Source organism: Hyperolius riggenbachi, chromosome 8, assembly GCF_040937935.1.
Source record: "Hyperolius riggenbachi isolate aHypRig1 chromosome 8, aHypRig1.pri, whole genome shotgun sequence".
Classification (NCBI taxonomy): domain Eukaryota; kingdom Metazoa; phylum Chordata; class Amphibia; order Anura; family Hyperoliidae; genus Hyperolius; species Hyperolius riggenbachi.
The window spans coordinates 126,150,087-126,170,055 of NC_090653.1; the positions used below are offsets into that span (position 1 = coordinate 126,150,087).

Sequence of the window (19,969 nt, forward strand, 5' to 3'; positions counted from 1 at the left end):
AGCTCATAAGGTAACAGGAGTGGCGGGGAGTGGGCTACCCGGCGGCAACTATACTAGCTATACAGGGGCAACTAGCTATACAGGGGCAACTATACTAGGATACTGGGGGAAACTATACCTAGATACCCTGTACAGAGGGCACTTATACCTGGCTACCTACCTGGGTATGGGGGGAGGGGGGACGACTCCCGCTACTAACCCCGACTCCAGCTCGCAATCCCCCGACCCCCCCCCCCCCCCCCAGGCCCCAGAGGAAAGTTTGGTCTGGTTAGCGGTCCACAGGCTGAAATAGGTTGGGGACCCCTGCTCTATAAGACCCAGAGCCTTCCCTCTCCTTAGGAGAGTATCTTAAGTGAGTTTAAAAGTGAAAAACAATCGCCCTTTAAAAAGATCAAATTTGATTCTCCTGGTAGCTCTTCTAGTTTTCTTTGACCCTTGTAAAGCTGCCCTGAATATTAGTGATGATCAATGAGATGCAAATATTTGTCTTAATACAGGATTATGCAAATTCTGTATGCAGTTTGAAAATTTACTAAACAATGTAAACCCTGGTGTGACTTGATTGGTTTATTTTCAAGCTGCATACATAATTTGCATAATCCTGTATAAAGTCAGAAATATTTGCATTCAATTTATCATCTATTGATTATTTAACTTTTAGGTGCCCAAGAATGGTGGCATGCGGTTTTCTTTAAGACCTTGCCAAGATGCAGAAATGCCAGCTGAGCCAACTACCATTGCCTGAAACAAACTTAGTGATCATTCGGGATAACCATTTAGAAACTATTGTACAGACATGCTTTTTTAGCTCCAGGCTGAGAGGATAAGGGGAAGGACAAGCAGGTATATAACACAAATACAATAGCAGTGGGTGAGAGTGATCAAGGTGATCACCAGCCATGTATTCAAGCTAGCATTTTATCAAAAAAGGTTAACGGAAATCTAGCATGTACAGATTAGAAGTGGAATGAGAAAATAAAATGGAATGAGAAATGGAATAGAATGGAATCAAGGAGATGCAAATTTTATAACAATTCGTACACAGCTGCAAACTGAGCCAATCCAAATTGACAACAAATGTGTTTGATTCGCCTAATTCCAAACTCCATGCATGCAGGCTGTAGCTAAAAACATAGATGAGAGAGGATATAGATATATTTCAGTTATATGCTTCTCATAGGACGATAGAAAATGGGTACAAATCTATTAATAACCAAGTGATTAACCTTAAAAAGACCAACCCACTCTCGAGAGGTCATTTGTAGAGCAGACCTCAGAGAGGTTAAGCAGCCATATACTGAGGGACAGCACGCAACTTTAAAGTACACCTGAAGTGAAGGACAGGGACATTGCCACATTTCTGTCCTTTAAACTATGCAGATTGTCCAGCTGTCCTGATGATCTTTCTGGCTTCAGTAGTATCTGAATCACACACTGAAACAAGCATGCGGCTAATCTAGTGTGACAGAAACCTCTGATATGCATGCCTGTTCAGGGTCTATGGCTAAAACTATTTGAGGCAGAGGATTCTCAGGACAGCCAGGCAATGTGCATTGTTTATTAGGAAATGCATATGGCAGCCTCCATATTCCTCTCACTTCCGTTCTTCAAGTGTGCTCAACTTACTTCTTACATATTTTGGAGTTTAGTACAAAAACAAAACTAACATTTGAATATCCAAAATGAAACGGGCCAAGCACCTCTGTTTTAAAGAGAGCCAGAGGTGGGCTCATGAAAAAAAAAAAAAAAGAAAGAAAGAAAAAAAAAAAAGTAGGCTACCTGATCTGGTGGGCTGAGCGGATCAGGTAGCCTCCAAAACCACTGCTCCTGTGGACTGCAGTGGCCCACTTTCACTTTCATGACCTCTGGGTCATGACGCTGGAATGAGATGAATTCCCTTATTCACAACGTGCAGGGAGTCGGGGGAAGCGTCAGGGGGCGTGGCCAGGGAGAGCTGCCCAATGGCAGCTCTGGAAAGCCTGTAGGAATGCCCCTAGTGGGCGTTTTGAACAGGGAATCCCTCTCCTCTACGTTTACCTCCGAGACAGCAACAAATATTGTCGCTAATCTCAGGGGGCTTTAGCGTGGCGGTGGGGGGACAGGGAATGGCTGTTTAGGGACACAGAGGAATGTCCCATTTGCCCGCCAAAAAAACCACCTCGGGTTCTCTTTAGGTATGGTGAAAATACTGATTCACCATACAAAAGATAGCCAAGAATAAAAGTAAACAAAAACACTACTGTTGACACATAATATACATAACCAGGCAAACTTTTTTTTTTTTTTAAAGCCTCGCTCAGAAATATTGCTAGTACAATGCCATGGAGAGTAGTATGATCAGACACATGGTTTAGACTGATCTTCCGATTTCGAAAAGACCGTATAAAAGTCCCAATTATTCTAGATGCCAAAATCATACTGTTATCTGGGAATGGTGGTTCAGAACACAGACTGTAATAAGATGCTTCAAGCTCTATCAAATAGTCATTTGTGAGACTGGTTTTAGCATTTTCTTTTTCATGCTAGAAGTAATAGAGCAAAGACATATGCACTTTTATTGGCCAGGAGATCAGAATATTTTGGATGGGTGTACACAACACAAAAGGCTGCGTTTTAGGTCATATTTTCATTTTATGTTGTGTGCGTTTTGCTGCGTTTGCGCTTTTTACCGCAGATGCGTTTAAGCATTTTGTGTGCTTTTTCATGCATTTGCGGTTCGCATATACAGAACGCATATAAGTTTTGTAAGCATTTTTATATTTCCATTTTTGCAAATCACTAGGAAGACAACAGGAAGTGGAAATATATCACAAAACAATTTTTTTGGGGGGAAAAAAAACGCATATAAAAATGCATGAAATTGCATACCATTATGTTCCCATTGACTTTCATCATGTGCGTTTTTGAATATTATGCAACAAAACCAGCGGTTTCAAAAACGCACACATACACTTTATATGCTTTTTTCCAGTGGCCCATAGACTTCCATTAGCAGCAAAACGCAGCATTTTACGCAACGCTAGCATTTTTGCTATGTGTGCACCTAGCCTATATCAAGTTATTTATAAGTCCCACAAAAGAGTTAACTGAACATACATAAACAGTCAATTTTCATTAGTACTAAATGAATTGGATGTGCTGAATTAGGCTCTGCAGAGGGCTGGGCCAATACACGGAGTGAACACTCACATCACATTCATTTTATAGACTGGTAGTTTATAAATATGCTCCATTCTAAAGCTTAATCTGCAGTCACCAAGTGTTATTCAAGCAATAAGCAGCCATATTCAGCATCTATGATGTAAACATTACTTTTAAAAAAACTACACAGTCTGTGCGATTCTGATTCATGACTAATGTTAACATGACTCACATAATACATAAATATCAGTTATGATGGTGTGGGGACCCCACAATCATACATCAGAAAAGCTGGCTGCTGATTAGAGGAACCCATAATCTTTGTAGGTTACTAAAATCACAGTAACAATTAGAGTGTATTTTAAGGTGCATAAACATGTAAATAACACACTTAACTGAGCACGTCTGGGCTATGTCAACAACAAACCTGAGCCAAGTACACACTTTCAACTATAATTGGCCGATCACTGACCAATATTACCACTTCCATGTAGTATGAGGTTCCCTACACAATCTGCTTCTAGTATTCAATATTTGTTGACCCTCATACTACATGGAGGTAGTAAAATTGGCCTTAGGTATTTCATTTTCCAAAGACTTTTGTCTCATGTGTGTACTTAGACTTTTTCTAAGAAAATCTAATGCTGAGTTCAGTGCTTAAGGCAAAAAGTAATTAAAGTGCAGCAGCCCAGAGAAACTATCATTTTCTGTTGCTGTTCTACAGAGAAAACTAGTCGCTTTGGGTTACCAGTTTTTCTGCAAGTGTTTCCTATGAATTGTGAGGTTTTATACAGTGAATGATTAGGGCAGACAAACAGGACGTGGAAGTAGCAAGTGGGTAATGATTATTTAGCATTTACATTCCAAATTTCTGTACTTTCTGGTGGTCACTTGGACTTTTTGGTATAGTAATTTCAAACTATCATTGGGCCACCTATTAGCGTTTGTTGATAGAATATCTGCACTGAACGTGTCAAATTTGTATAGTCTTAAGCCCCGGTACACGAGGCGATCCGGCGGCTCGATTAGCCGCTGGATCACCTCTTCCACATCCCCTCGCATACCCGCCGCGTCCCCGCTCGCCGGATTCGATCCGCCCTCATCCCCGCCCGGCGCCGCTTATATTCCGCTCGTTTCCCTGTCATTGTCCACTCGTGGGGAACGAGCAGGGAATCGGTGATGGCAAGATCCGACCTGTCGGATCTTATCAATCGAGCCGCAGATTATTAATAAGTAACATCGCTGCGTGTAGACGGGGCTTTAGAGGTAGCCAAACACAAGAGGCTCTATTTAGCTAAGGAATTTCCACAGACCACTTATGAGATTCTCACTCAAGATGCAAAGTGATCCATTGAGTCAGCACTGGAGTACTTTTGTTTGTTCTTTGTCTTAGGGATTGTAGCCCTCATATGGGTCATACATTGAAGTTACTGAAAAGCTTACTAGACTAGCAGCTGTGTGTTTGCTGAGATCCCCAAGGGGAATTCTTGGAGATCTCTGGGAGGTGCCTTAGTAAGGGCCAGTGCACACCAAAAATCGCTAGCATAGTCGCAAATGCTCAGTGTTTTTAGAAGCAATTTTTTTAAACTATTCCAGGCAGACTTTCTAGTTATGCCTATCGATTTTTTGAGCGTTTGGGTGTAGACATTTTTTATTTTTTGTACAGTTTGAGCTGTTAGTGAACAGCTTTTGCAAAAAAAAACAAAAACACCCCTGGAAAATGGCAGTTATAGCTTTTTTAGAGCGATTTTCCACTTTTCCTGTACTTAACATTGAGGCTGAATCGCCTTTAGGGCCCTTTTCCACTAGCAATCGCTAGCGTTCACGCTGAACGCTAGCGATTGCTGAATCGCAATTAGCGGCGATTCCCCGACGTTCGCAGCCGCGATTTTGCTATGCTATGCACTGCATAGCAAAATCGCGGCAAAAGTCGCTCCGCGGCGCGATCGCGATCAAGTAAAAAACGAATCGCGGTAGTGGAAATTACCTACCGCGATTCCTATGTTAAAAAGCAAACCGTAGCGATTGTAAAATCGCTAGCGGTTTGCGTTTTTGCGATTCAGCGCTGGTGGAAAAGGGCCCTTAAAATGCTGCAGGACCTGCATTTGCATTGGGGGTCAGGGTTTAATCTCATCGCTCTTGTGTGATCCATCCTCCATACAAATACTGTACATTAGCCAAGCACTTTTTGAAGAGCTAGCATTTTAAAAAGGCCTTTTGGTGTGCACCAGCCCTAAATCAGGCCTGAAAGGTCATGGGCCATAATGTCTAGCGACTTCAGGTCTGTGGTTTCTCAACTCAGTCCTCAAATACCCCCAACAGTGCATGTTTTGTGGAAATCCACAGAGGTAGTTAATCAGCTCTGCTGAGCTAGTAATTACTCCACTTGTGAATGTGTGTGGTTTCCTACACATGTATTGTTGGGGGTACTTGAGGACCGAGTTGAGAAACCCTGCTCCAGAAGACACTGTTGGCAGTGTACGGTTGAGAAAAGGCTATTAGGCAGGCTGGATATCTTTAGCTGCTATTAGATAAGCTGCCACATCAGTGCACAACTGCTCCCTCCTTCTCCATATCAAAAACAGCCATGTATTGAAGAACTAAATGCTGATGCTGCTTTAAAAACTGTGGAAAGGCAGAATGGCTTGAGGTAGGTGAAATGTTGCTTGCAGTATTTCATGCCAGCAGTGGATGAAGAACAAGAAAATGCTCAACACCTTCCATTATGGTTGGATAAATAGAATTTAGCTTTCAGCAGCGTTTTAATAGGGTTAGAAACCAGTCGTTTTCTCCCATCCCACACTGTGCAGGTACAAGTGGGTTATAAAGAAAATATGACTGACACTTGCACTACAAGTAGGCCAACATACTAGAAGCTCATACTAGACCCTCTTAACCCTTTAGCAGCCAATTTATTTAGAGGCTTGCAAGTGTTCCAGGCCAATTTTAGCATATTTTTTATTTCTTGTTAAATGTCCTTGTTTCTAATTAGTCCTGCTGTAATGTGTATTTATGGCCACTTGTCACTAGGGGGACACGATGTGAGACTATAACCGAGGACTTCTGCTTTCAGTTTCTATATTTTCTGCTAGCAGAGAGACATCAAAGCATTCCAAGAATTTACAGCTCAATGAGTTCTGCCGACTGAGGTCAAAAGCAAACGAGGTAACGCTATTGAAGCTGTTAATGGGTTAATTAGATGTATGCAGTTTACTAGTATAGGAATCAAAGTTTTTTTTCCCACTTGTTAGTTTATTTCTTGCATGTGGTACTACTCCATAATTCTTTTATTGGAGGAACCATTGTGGATGTTTCGTTTACCTAAGCAATGATGACACTGAATTACAGAGTAAGTTCCCTCCACCACGCCATCACCAAGTCTTTTCCTAGTAAAGGATTTTATCACTTCCTTATTAGAATAATTCCTGATACTGATACAGTCTCCTTGCACAGCTTTCAATTACCTAGATAAAGCACACTTATTAGTTCTCATCTTGGCTGACCTTTAACCAGCAACCCTCCACCTCGCCAGGGTAAAGCCTATCTTTCTATGAAGAGTCCTGTAATAATATAGGAAATGTATATTGCAATTAAGCTTAAGCCTTTATATTGCCAGCAATAATGTGCAATCACCAGCAGTGAGTAATCAACTTAGTGTAGCCAGGGAAACGGAGGATTTCCGATTGGCTGCTCTGGGTTACTGTACTTTGCCCTTTGCCTTCTTCAACAGGCCTCAGTGAGGTATTTACTGCATCAAAAATTGGAATTATAAGAAACTAGTTTTTATTTTTTATTAAAAAATATCTATACTTCATGTGAATATAATAAAATATATATTTTGATAAGATTTTTGCTAGGTCTGAAATCGTGAATACAAAGCTAGACTTAAAATATGTATCAACACAGAATATGAAAAAACAAAACAAAAATCAAACATATGCTTTTGTAAGTTTTAAAATATTTCACCGTTTCTAGCTTTGTGTACCCATCAAGTTCATTATGGTATTTAATAAGGAAAATAAAAAATATGGTTTTCAATAAATTTTGCTTTTCTGTTAAAAGAAAAAAAATCATCATGGGACTAAAACTATGCAGGTAATCAGGCCACGAGTGTCTGGCTCTGCATGTCCTTTAGAGGCGAAGTTATGATTTCACATTGTGCACATGGGTGGAGTATTCATTTTCAAACGCTGGGTTGTCTAGATGAGGAAGAACATCCGTTGCCATTGTTGAAGAGTCGTGGTTTACCAGCTCCTCATTCTCATCTGTGGAAGATACAAGGGGACAAAATTATTAGAAGCGAACCGGTTGCTAGAGTCTGTTCCAAAGGAGATATTCAGTGGTTAGCAAATGATAGACATTTAACATCTGATTGAACATACCTCCCTACTATTTGAGATTAGAAGCAGAGACGCATTTAAAGGCTCATACACATGTGCAACTTAATGCACAACCAACCGCACAAGATTTTCAGCCGCATGACTTGTTTACACGGCAAGTACATATACACACACGCTGATCAACTAAACAACCAACTCATTTAAATATATATACACTGCATGCGCACCAACAAGTCTGCATTCAAAAACAACAAGTTGTTCAAACTACTTGTACACACGTGGTCAACCTGCATGATAGTTGGACTATCATCCAAAAGACCAAGTTAAGTTGATAGTTGGACGGAATGATTGCACGTGTGTACAAACCCCAAGACTCCTACAGTCAAAGTAATTTAGAGCAGTGTTTCCCAACCGCTGTTCCGCGGCACACTAGTGTGCCGCGGAACGTTGCCTGGTGTGCCGTGGTCTTATCCCCCCTCCCGCCCGTCCCTGCGGCCGCCGCTGTTATTACCTTAGCAGCGGCCGCTCTCCCCTCTCCAGACCATGTATATGCTAGCAGCGTATCTCCGGCTGCTCTGTGTGATGCACTGATGTGGAAGGAGGCAGGGCTCGGTTACCATAGTAACGGCGATACATATCGCCGTTACAGGAAGCCGCTGCCCTCCTTTCTTCCGCATCAGTGCATCACACAGAGCAGCCGGAGATACGCTGCTTGAATATACACGCGCCGGAGAGGGGAGAGCGGCCGCTGTTAACAAGGTAATAACAGCGGCGGCCGCGGGGACGGGCGGGAGGGCACTCAACTGGCTATACTGGGGCACTATTCTGGGGTACTATACTGGCTATCCTGGGGCACTAAACTGGCTATACTGGGGCACTATTCTAGCTATACTGGGGCACTATTCTGGCTATACTGGGGCACTATACTGGGGCACTAAACTGGCTATACTGGGGCACTATTCTGGGGCACTATACTAGCTATACTGGGGCACAATACTGGCTATACTGGGGGGGCTATACTGGGGTACTATACTGGCTATACTGGGGCACTATACTGGCTATACTTGGGCACTATACTGGGGCACTAAACTGGCTATACTGGGGCACTATTCTGGGGCACTATACTAGCTATACTGGGGCACTATACTAGCTATACTGGGGCACAATACTGGCTATACTGGGGGGCTATACTGGGGTACTATACTGGCTATACTGGGGCACTATACTGGCTATACTGGGGCACTATACTAGCTATACTGGGGGGCTATACTGGGGCACTATACTGGCTATACTGGGGCACTATACTGGGGCACTAAACTGGCTATACTGGGGCACTATTCTGGGGCACTATACTAGCTATACTGGGGCACAATACTGGCTATACTGGGGGGCTATACTGGGGTACTATACTGGCTATACTGGGGCACTATACTGGCTATACTGGGGCACTATACTGAGGCAACTAAACTCCCTACACTGGGGCAACTATGCCAGCTATGCAGCCGCACCCCAGCCCCCCCCCCCCCCCCCATAGCGGCACTGTCCACTAGGTCGCGCAAACAACCGGGGGCCGCATCGCCCCCACCGCGCGCGTGCGCCGTTCCCCGGGGAAAAATTTGGTCAGACAGTGTTCCCCGGGCCGGAAAAGGTTGGGAAACACTGATTTAGAGGATAAAATCACAAACCTATTTTAGCAAGAAAATACATTTACACAAGTTTGTATATCACATCTAAAAAGGAGGGACAGCTAAAGAGGAATAAGGGACAGTTGGATTTAGTCTCAAATGAGGGACTGTCCCTGTGAAATAAAGGTTGTATTATTGCACTTCAGTAGTTATGTTTGCGCTTGTGTTCTAATCTGCACACCTGCCTGTTTCCTTATGAATTTAAGAGGAAAAAGCAGACTATTGGAACAAGTATGAAAGTCTCAGCACAACTTAACCCTCCTGGCGGTCTATTAAAAACCGCCAGGGGGCAGCGCAGCAGTTTTTTTTTAAAGTTTTAAAAAACTTCAAAGAACGGGATTTCCTGGAGGGCTTCCCCCGTGGCGGGCGGGATGAGGTCATAGACATCGTGACGACATTGGGAGTCCCGATCCACCCCTCAGCGTTGCCTGGCACCGATTGGCCAGGCAGCGCACGGGGTCTGGGGGGGGGGGGGGGCGCAGCGAGCGGCGGCTAATCGGTGCGGAGCATCGGCGATCGGAGTGCACACGCAGCTAGCAAAGTGCTAGCTGCGTGTTGCAAAAAAAAAAAAAAAAAAAAAAAATTTGAGCAAAGCGGCCCAGCAGGGCCTGAGAAATCCTCCTGCCCGGCTTAAATGTATATCCGCCAGGAAGGTTAAAGCGGATCAGAGATGAAAAACTAACTATAACAAGTAACTTGTCTATATATCTTATCTAAAGTTTAGATAGTTTACACTTCATATCTAGCTGCAAACCGCTTCAAAAGTTTATGATTATTTATTCTTGTGATACAATGAGGGCAGCCATGTTCTGTTTGTCACATTGTCACAGGCTGAGGGCTGGAGATGCTATCAGCTTGCCTGTGTGTAAATTCAGTCCCCTCTCCTTCTCCCTCCTCCCCTCTGCATCTGAAATCAATGGCTAGTAACCTCCTCCTGCCCAGACTGAACTCTCATAAGCCCTTGCTACAGTGCCAAGGCACAAAAAGAGCTATGGATGAGGCTTGTTTAGTTTATAGGGAATTCGAGTATTAAAACAAAAAAAGTATTTGGCTTGAGGAATGCCCTATAAACTATATGAAAGGAACACAATTATGCAATGAGTAAAAGTTTATCTCGGATTCACTTTAAACCTTCCTTCCCTGTTCACATCGTACAGCCCATTTGGAATCTAGGGTAGAGCATGATTAGGTGTGCAAGGCCAGCAGGCAGATAGTGGGATTCTGTAGTCTTTTTGGACCTGCTGGGGAATACAGAGATGTAGCTTTTCAAATCCAGGCCTGTACCCGGACTTGCAAGGCTGCATATAATCCCACATTATCGTCCTTTTATTTTTAATTAAGTGAATAGGTCATTAAACTGATTCATTGTTGCTTTCAGAACTGCAGTCGCCACGGGACATTTGTAGACCTATTCCTTGGGCGCAATCACGCTCACATGGTCTGGAGCGTTCTGCACAGGCACAGAACTACTTCACCTGCACAGGATGCTCCAGACATCGTGAGCTCAGCAGTGACATCATACTGGGACCTCTGGATGCAGGAGTTAGCGAGATGTGGAGTGGGTGGTAGTGGGAGACGCTGGGCCAACTCGGCCATCTAATCCCTTTTCCAATGTTCTCTGTGGAAGGGAAAATGGGAAAGAGGACAGTTTCCACACAGATGCCAGCTCTGGTGCATGAGGACTGGCAAGGTCCTCTATTTAAGAAAGCCACAGAGATGTTTGTTCTGAGCAGGGACAGGAGGCCTTCCTAGTTTTATGTAGGGGTTGGGTGGGAGCCCAGGAAAAATGTTTTTTCTTAACAATGGCTGTAAAGCATGGGTCTCAAACTTAATTTACCTGGGGGCCGCAGGAGGCAAAGTCAGCATGAGGCTGGGCCGCATAAGGGATTTCACAATCAGCAGCCCCCCCCCCCCCCCCCCCCCTTGCATTGATTTTTATTTCAAAATCAAAGTCACACTGAAGCGAACTATTTTACCTAATTTACCTTATAGTTCGCTTCAGTGCTCCCATTACAAGTAATCCGCCGTGTCCCCACTGCAAAACGAGGGCTGCAGAGCCCCCAAATCACCCAAGGGGCAATCCGCCGGCATTTCCTGGAAGGGGCAGAGCTTTCAGCTTCAGCCTTGCCCCTCCTGACGTCAATTGCGGTGCATCGCCGCCTCTGCCCGCCCATCTCAGGGGCGGGGAGAGGCGGCGATCTGTGCGGCGATTGATGTCAGGAGGGGCAGAGCTGAAGCTGAAAGCTCTGCCCCTTCCAGGAAATGCCGGCGGATTGCCCCCCTGGGCGATTTGGGGACTCTGCAGTCCTCGTTTAGCGGCGGGGATGCGGCGGATTACTTGGGAGCACTGAAGCGAACTATAAGGAAGCTTTTTCCGGCGCGGGCCACAAAATATTGTATCGATGGCCGCAAATGGCCCGCGAGTTTGAGACCCCTGCTCTAAAGGATGCCTGAAGTTGCCTGAGACATATGGTGACTGCCATATGCATTGCCTTTTACAGAATTCCAGTTGTCTGGTCAGACCACCTGATTCATAGGCTTGTTCGAGGACTATGGCTAAAAGTATTACGGACAGATGATCAACAGGACTGCCGGGGGTTTCAACAGAGTTGTATCATTCATAAAACATAGCTTTTAATATATTCTAATAAGAAAAAAATAACACAAATATATTAAGATGTGGTGAATAATGGCAAGCAATGAGAATGTATGCCTGACACTTGTTTGGCAGTGTGTCTCTACTGGCCCCTTGCATTCCAGTGATTTATAGCAACAAGATGGCCAGCAATTGACATATGTATGGGTTGTGTTGAGTGCAATGCACACATGTAACCTGGCCCTTACTGTGTGTCATGGTGGATTGCTAAAAAGAAGCCCACCAGTTTTTTTTTTCTTATCTATGGATTCAATAGGGAAGATGTCTGTTGTATGAAATCAAATTTTTGTTAAAAAAAACGAAAAATGCATTTGCCTTACAATAAATAAGAATAATTTATCCTCATGTGACTTCGATGCTTATCCACAAAACTTTACAGCAAAGTCTACAATTCTTGCATTTCACATAATTAGCAATGTCAAGCTCAGCTAGTCAGTTGTTTTTAATCAGACCCAGTTTGGGAGACTTGCAGGGGGGTAAATGGACGCAGAGTGGAAGATTGGATGTGCAGCAGGTAAGACAAGATTAAAATAAGTAGTTATCAGGTTTCCAGGATATTTGGCTTTCAAGGATTGTGTCGTGTGTGTTCTATAGACTCACATGTATGTTCTGGTTCTTCCACTACTTCATCAGCACCTCGAACAGAAGCATATCCAGACGATGCATTGTCACTGTGGGTCTCATCCTCCACCTGTGCGCTGCTCCTCTGCAACTCATTGGACACCGAGGAAATCACTATTGTGTTTTCTGGCTCCTCTTCATCGGCCTAAAAAAAACATTCACAAAGGGAGAGAACATTAGAATTCTATGGATACATTCTGCAGATATACTAAAGGCTGATATTCTGATAGCACAAAGGTTATATCAACATATTATTATTATTATTATTATTATTATTATTATTATTATTATTATTATTATTATTATTATTATTATTATTATTATTATTATTATTATTATTATTATTATTATTATTATTATTATTATTATTATTATTATTATTATTATTATTATTATTGCACCCACTGCTTCAGCGGTGCTTTACACAGCATATTGTCATCTTTAATTGGATCACAATCTAATCCCCACCATAATCCTAGCCCAATATTGGGGAAAGCCTAAAACTTCTGTTTTTATTTATTTTTTGGTACGCAAGAGGAAAGTGGAATGCATGAAGGAAACCCACAGACATGGGAAGAACATACAGACTCTGTGCAGATAGTGTCCTGGCCTACATTCAATCCGCGGGCCTAGCGCTGCAAGGCAAGAGGGCTGTCCACTTTCCTGAATTTTACTAGATACAACAAAAAGGTTCTTAGTCATTGATTTAATTCATATTTCAAATGAGACTACACTGTTTTTATTTAGAAATATATAAGCGGCAAGAATTTTAGCAAGCATTACTTCAAAATATAGAAGTATTACGCTAAGCACTTGGGTTAAAAAAAAGGGATTATTGATCTGTCCTAGAGTAAAAAAAAATAAAAAATGAAAGACTGGGTTCCACGACTCCCCCAAAGTTAATATACCGGTACTTTCAATTACTGTACTTTAACATTTAATACAGCGTTTTTGCCACGTATATAGAGTGGGGTATGGTACTGTATTAGCTAGGCCTATTTTAAACATTGAGTTGGTGCCGGATAACAGACTCTACTGTACATATGCTCTTGCCACGTGCAATCATACATCTGCAAATAAAAATGTGCACTAAGTGTTTAGTCCTCATGTGTTCACCAAGGGGGTGAAGATTATGGAAGACTGTCAGTAACCTGGGATGAAGATGATGGAAGACGTTCAGTATACAGGTTACCCCTTTAATAGCTCCTCAGATTAGTAGGACCGTGCTATTGGCAGATAGTGATTTGTGGTAAACATTTTCTTGCCAGTAATTGTCTAAGTAGAATCTCCTGTGGTCCCACCCAACCGAGCAGCACAGCTGCCCAGCAGTGGAAGATGCTCCTGCTGCCATTACAAACCTCCTAAAAAGGGACCCTGAGGGGAGAGGGATATGGAGGCTGACCTTTTATTTCATCTTAAATAATGCATGCAGATCATATGACTATAGCAAATCTGACGAGATTAGCTACATACTGTACTTGTTTCAGGTGTGCGATTTAGACCTTGCTGACCAGAAAGAACAATATGACTGGTATTGTTTAAAGGGAAATAAATATGGCAGCCTCCATATATGTCACACCTCAGATTCATAACCCCCTGGGTCACTAGCTATAGGAGTGCTAACTAAACAAATTTCTTGTATTCAATGTATGGTACATGATACTTACAGTATCATGCTTTATGCATTCCATACATTCCAACTTTTGAAGCAAAACAAGAGGGAATCATTTGGTGTGAAAATATTTGACAAAAGACACCCGCTAGCACACCTACTATCACATTAGGAGTGTTTCATAAGAAAATATTTACCATTTTTCAAAACACACTGATGCAGATTATATTAAAAAAATAAAAAAAAAGGGTGAAAAGAAAACTGGAGCAACACTGGAAAATATTCCAAGGATATTGGAATCAGTGTACCCTTTATTTGTCAGCAGACTACAAGTTGACAGCTCTAGGCAACTGCTTAACATTTGTATTAATTATACATTTGCTCTATCACAAATTACCTTTTACATAAGTATCTGAAAATAAGCAAGCAATAAGTTAGTGGCTGGGCAAAGCTTAGCACACTATAATCAGTGGAAAAATTATACGGCTATTGGCCGGCTATTATACGGCTATTGGCCAATGTTGCCAGCATAGAATGGCATTGTGTCTTGACATACCCAAATTATATAAAAATATGACTAAGGCCTCATTTTCTGTAAACCTGTGAATACACATTGGAATGTAGGAGGACAGCTATTTTAGAACTTTGAAGGTGGCCATACATCTAGCGATTTTGGTAGCCGATCGACCAAGAGAGATCTCTCTCTGATCAAATCCGGATCAATTTCAGCATGAAATCTTTTGGAAATCAGCCTAGTGACGCCACCTCGCTGCCCCCAGCTGCATAACCCCAAATGAAGATCTAATAATCCCCCACCCACCATACATGAATACTTTATCGTGTTCACTGCTGTCTCTGCTCTCTTCCTCAGACACACGCGCCCCCATGTGTTTGCAGGCTTATCCATGCTTGGGCAACCGGGGATTATATTTTACACTGGTGGGACAGCGCCAGGAGTCACATCTGCTCACCCCAATATTGCACGCTGTTACCACCCCAATCAAGTATGTTGGCCCAAGATTTTGCAGCATGTCCAATCGATACATGCGACTAATTTCTGCCCACAATTGATCGCATCCTCGATAGGACATGCTCTTGACAGCACCGATTTTCATTCAATTATAATTATCACATCGGATGGCCAATCGGCTGCCAAGTCAAATAATGTATCGGCACCTCAAGATAACATCTATTACAAACATCCCAGTATCGCTTTCCCAGTTTTGAATGATGTGGACTGAAACCACAACATTGGTTTACATTGTGAATTGAAACGGTGTTCAAACCACGAGAAGTGAAACTTTTTTGACCGCTCACCCAACATACTGGTTTCCCAAGTTTCTGAACTGTAATTTGTCAATGGGTGGAGTCTGTATGCTGATAGTTCCTTGGACAAAACAGAATCTTTGAACTCTAGCTCTGCAAGTTGAAAATGCAATCCTCTAAGCCACCATGATGTTATTGCTGTTTGTATAGGTTACGGCCAGAACCCGAAGTGTGGCCACTTCGCGTTCTGGCCGGCCAATGTGCGAAGTGGCCGCAGCGCAGCGGCCAATGTTAGAAATGGAATGATTACACTAAGTTACAATGTATTTTACGGCCGTCTCGCTGCGGCCAAATGTTAGAAGTTGGTTAATTTAATGAAATATAGCCGGCGGCAATATAATAGATGAAGCTACCGGCTTTCACACTGCCTCCTCTCTTCCTCCCCCCGCCTCCTATACAATACGGAGCAGCCGGCGGGGACACGCGTGTCCCGGAGAGTTGTTCGGTGCGGCAGGGGAATCCTGCCGTTCCTGCAGAGCGGGTGCTGGCAGAAGCAATGTCTGCAGCCTCGCCGCTCTGCTTCCCCTGCCGCGACGAACTACTCTCCGGGACACGCATGTCCCCAGCTGCTCCGTATTGTATAGGAGGCGGGGGAGGAGGAGAGGAAGCAGTGCGAAAGCCGGCACCTTCATCTATTACATTGCCGCCGGCTATATTTCATTAAATTAACCAACTTCTAACATTTGGCCGCAGCGAGACGGCCGTAAAATACATTGCAACTTAGTGTAATCATTCCATTTCTAACATTGGCCGCTGCGCTGCGGCCACTTCGCACATTGGCCGGACAGAACCCGAAGTGGCTGGCCAAAACGCGAAGTGGCCACACTTCAGGTTCTGGCCGTAACATATATATATGGGAAAGGTTACAATACTATTTATGAAAAGTTTGGGCTTCATTAATTCTTTTAAAAATGGTTGATGGAATACTAGAAAAAAATGGCAGAGGCAACAGTGTGCTATAGTGGGAAGGCATGGTATTGCCTCAATCATGCATAATTTGTTACTGAGCCAATAACCAAAAAGTAGGGGCGTTTCTAGCCTTTTTGTCACTCCAGGCAATAAGCCCTTTGTCACCCCCCACCCTAAAAAACAAAACAAAAAAACACCATACACTAGAGAATATAAAGCATGTGCAATAGAGGGTGGATGGATAATACAGGGAGTCCCTGAGATACAAACAACCTGCCAATCTTGATGCATTTTGTTGCACATCCCCTGCTCTCCCCCAGTTTAGTGTGTAAATGCAGAGTATGGTGCAGCAGCAGCTGTGCGCTCACCTCTACCCCTGCTAGGGGTAGCAGAAAACAGACAGGATGAACGCACAGGTACAGCACTGGACGCCAAATGGGAGGTTAGAACGCAGCTTCTGCTGTGCTATACTCTGCCTTTACACACTGGATTGAGGGAGCGCAGGAGGGGGATGAGAAGAGAACAGATAATGGGACAAGGGGACAGAGGCAGGCACAAAGGGGGACAGAGGCAGGCACAAAGGGGGACAGAAGGAGGGACCCACACAGAGCCAGATCATCCATAAGGCAACTAAGGCAGGCGCCTAGAGAATCTATGGGCCCGGTTTAAGCTAACCTCCAACAAATCTTTCCAAAAAAAAGCTAGGTGGCCATCAAGTGTGGGCCCAAAGTTGTTGATTGCTTAGGGCACCATTTTAATTTAATCCATCTCTGGATGCACAGGGGGCAAAGGAGGCACAAGGAGACAGAAGGAGGCACAAGTGGACAGAAGGAAGTACAAACACACGTGGGGGCATGGCTTATATTTGAGTGAAAAAGAAATCACTTTCTACAACATTTAAGCAAAAATTCTGACAATTCAAAAGCGATCACAAATAATAAAGTTCCCATATAGTTAGACAGCCTGTACTACAGAGACCTACAGGAATTACACTGTGTGCTATGGTTACAGACTTATGGTTGTGCTGCAGAGTATATATTCCAATGCATTGTTTTTCATACATCAGATATGATCAATGAGACTTACCGCAATTCCTAAGGACTTCAGAATATCGCACTTGCACATTGGACATGTCCTATGCTCAAGCAGCCAGGGATCAATGCAGTTCTTGTGGAAGAAGTGGCTGTGAATTTAAAGACAAAAGAAAGTAAATATACAATTTCTTTTACTGGTGACCTACACATGCATTATTTGATTTGCTCCATGCCCTAACAGTCATTCAGGAAAGGCTTATGCAGTTCAGTTACTTTTTTATCTATTTCAGACCATATTTATTTTAATACACTAAGGTCACATTCACAGTGGTGCGTTGCGGTGTAACGGCCGCTTACTGCAGCGTACCACCTAGGCTACATTTACAGTTCCCAACGCAACTCACGGATAACGTGTAGTGCCGCTTCTCGATCTGTTGTGTTTCTGCTGTGACAGAGAAAGCAACGCAGCAGTCACTGTGCAAGTGGCCTAGAGAGCTCAGAAATAGCTGGCTTCACTAAATGCTGGTTTGGTCTCAGCAAAGTGTAGTCTGGCATACTAATTTACGCTGATGGGTCAATGCCATTTGACTTCCTGTGTGCTGGCTCAAAGCTTCATACACAGGTGCATAGTCACCTTCCATAACAATAGTTTGTGATCATTACACGTGAGCAGCTCTAAAGGCAGTTGTGGTCCACCAAGGATTTTCAAACTCGGCAGACATCACACGACATTGGAACACACAGACTGTCACCTGAAATGATCACCAAATGCGTGTAGTTTAAAATGGACCTGAGCTCTTGCTTGCACAGGACAGAAGGAAAACAGAGAAATGCGCCCTGTATGTATTTAGAGAGTTCATCCTGTTCAATTCCTCCTCATGTGTGTCTAATCACAAGTTGTAATCTGATTTCTCCCCTGTGGTACATGACTGCCAATGGCAGATAAGCTCATTTGAAAGGGCAATAATATGTCTGCTTCCATGAATCAGGAAGAAGAAACAAAGCAGATTTATTTTAGGATTAGTATCAGCTGTAACAAAGAAATGTTTTTTGTTTAAAGGTTATTATGCTGTTGTGTATCTTTAAGAGCAGACAGAATGTTCTGAGTTCAGGTCCACTTTGAGCCATATGTGCAGAGTACGTATCACCAAGCAGTGTTTGCATAGTCTTAATGGAAGCCTACAGTGAAAGAAACATGGAGTCCGCCAGATTTATTCCCTGAACAAAACACAGCAACATTTGCCTCAGTGTTGTGTTGATCCTCTACTGCAAGTATTCAGAGTGTGGCCCAGAAGAAGTATGCAGATCAGTGGCTATAGACTCCACCCAAATTCAGGACCTGCTTGCTTGTACCAGATGTGTGCCTGGCTGAATCAGGAAAAAAAAGGGAGCAGGAGGCCTATGGAAAAAAACAGCACATCCATAGGCACCTTTTATAAAACCCATGATTAGCCGCAAAGAACCGAAGTTTGGGTGCACGGTTGCACCCGCAAAATTTACCTTCGTCATTAATTGCCCCTTATATGGCCACTATGCATTGCAAAGGTAAGTTTCAGGGCCCGATTAATGGCAAGCAATCGAAATTACGGCACGCTGGGGGCATGCGGAATTTCAAATTGTGACATTGCATAGCACACTACCTTCACTGCTTATTGTGGCTTTGCGGCAGAGAGGGGGCAAGGTTAGGCACCACCAGGGGTGGGGTGGGGGTTCTTAGAATTCTGTGCAAAGGGATAGTATGTTACAGTCGTAATCCAGCAGTTAATTTTAGTGATATTCTACTGTTAGCAATCTGCTTTTCTCAGTGGCGTAGTAATAGCGGTTGCAGAGGTAGCGGCCGTATCGGGGCCCTTGGGCCAAAGGGGCCCTTCCTCAACCAAAGTATTAGCTGTTTATTGGTCCTGTGGTGGTAAATCACTTCTATAGAGACTTTAAATAGTAGTAACCATTAAACTGTCCCCCCCCCCCATCCCCTTCTTGCGCCTCTAATACTGGCAGGTTTTGTTGCACCGTATCAAGTGTTACATATAGAGTGCTGGGGGGGGGGGGGGGGGGGGGCCCAATGAAAAACTCTCATCAGGGCCATATAGCTACACCACTGGCGCTGCCCCTTTTTCCAGATGCCTTTTTTTCCCCCATGTATGGCTGATTGGCACCTCTGAAGCCATATTCAGTAACCAGCATTCTATTACATACTAAATGAGTGTCCTCTCACTACAGGTGGTTTTTTTGTGCAGGGAGCATTAGTGTTAAAACTACCGGTAATCTAGTCAGCCAGGTAGTTATATTTGCATTTTATGTTGTCTAGAGAAGAATGCTTAATGAAGCAGCTGTGTCATGGAAAATTAAAGTGTCTACCATTGATAGAGTATAGGAGTGTGGTTACCAGTACAGGGAGGGATAAGAGATGTAGCAATTGCATAATTCCCGTTTTGAAGAGTTCCCGGTGCTTATTTAATGTGCAATACTGTATTACACGAATCTACGTGTGACCCAGGCAAACCAGTTACTTAGTGGTGACAGACGAAAATGATACTTAATCTGCATTAATACCATGGTGTCTTAATGCTACGCTCTAAGCAATCTTTTGTTCTTGCCTATGCGCTGCTCACTCATCTGTCTCTTTTTTTTTTTACTTCATTAAC

The 19,969-nt window shown here is 43.4% G+C and overlaps 1 protein-coding gene across 2 annotated transcripts in view; it reads right to left on the minus strand.

Annotated features, from left to right (window-relative positions):
• Positions 1-224: 224 nt before the first annotated feature.
• The window catches only part of RNF128 (ring finger protein 128), a 275,011-nt gene continuing 255,266 nt past the window's right edge, over positions 225-19,969 (minus strand). For both annotated transcript variants that reach the window (XM_068251050.1, XM_068251049.1), the window contains exons 5-7: positions 17,377-17,473; positions 12,423-12,588; positions 225-7,406 (exon numbers count right to left, since the gene is read on the minus strand). In XM_068251050.1, coding sequence (XP_068107151.1) covers positions 7,285-7,406; positions 12,423-12,588; positions 17,377-17,473 — 385 coding nt within the window. In that variant the 3' untranslated portion in view covers positions 225-7,284. The remainder of the gene's footprint in view (positions 7,407-12,422; positions 12,589-17,376; positions 17,474-19,969) is intronic.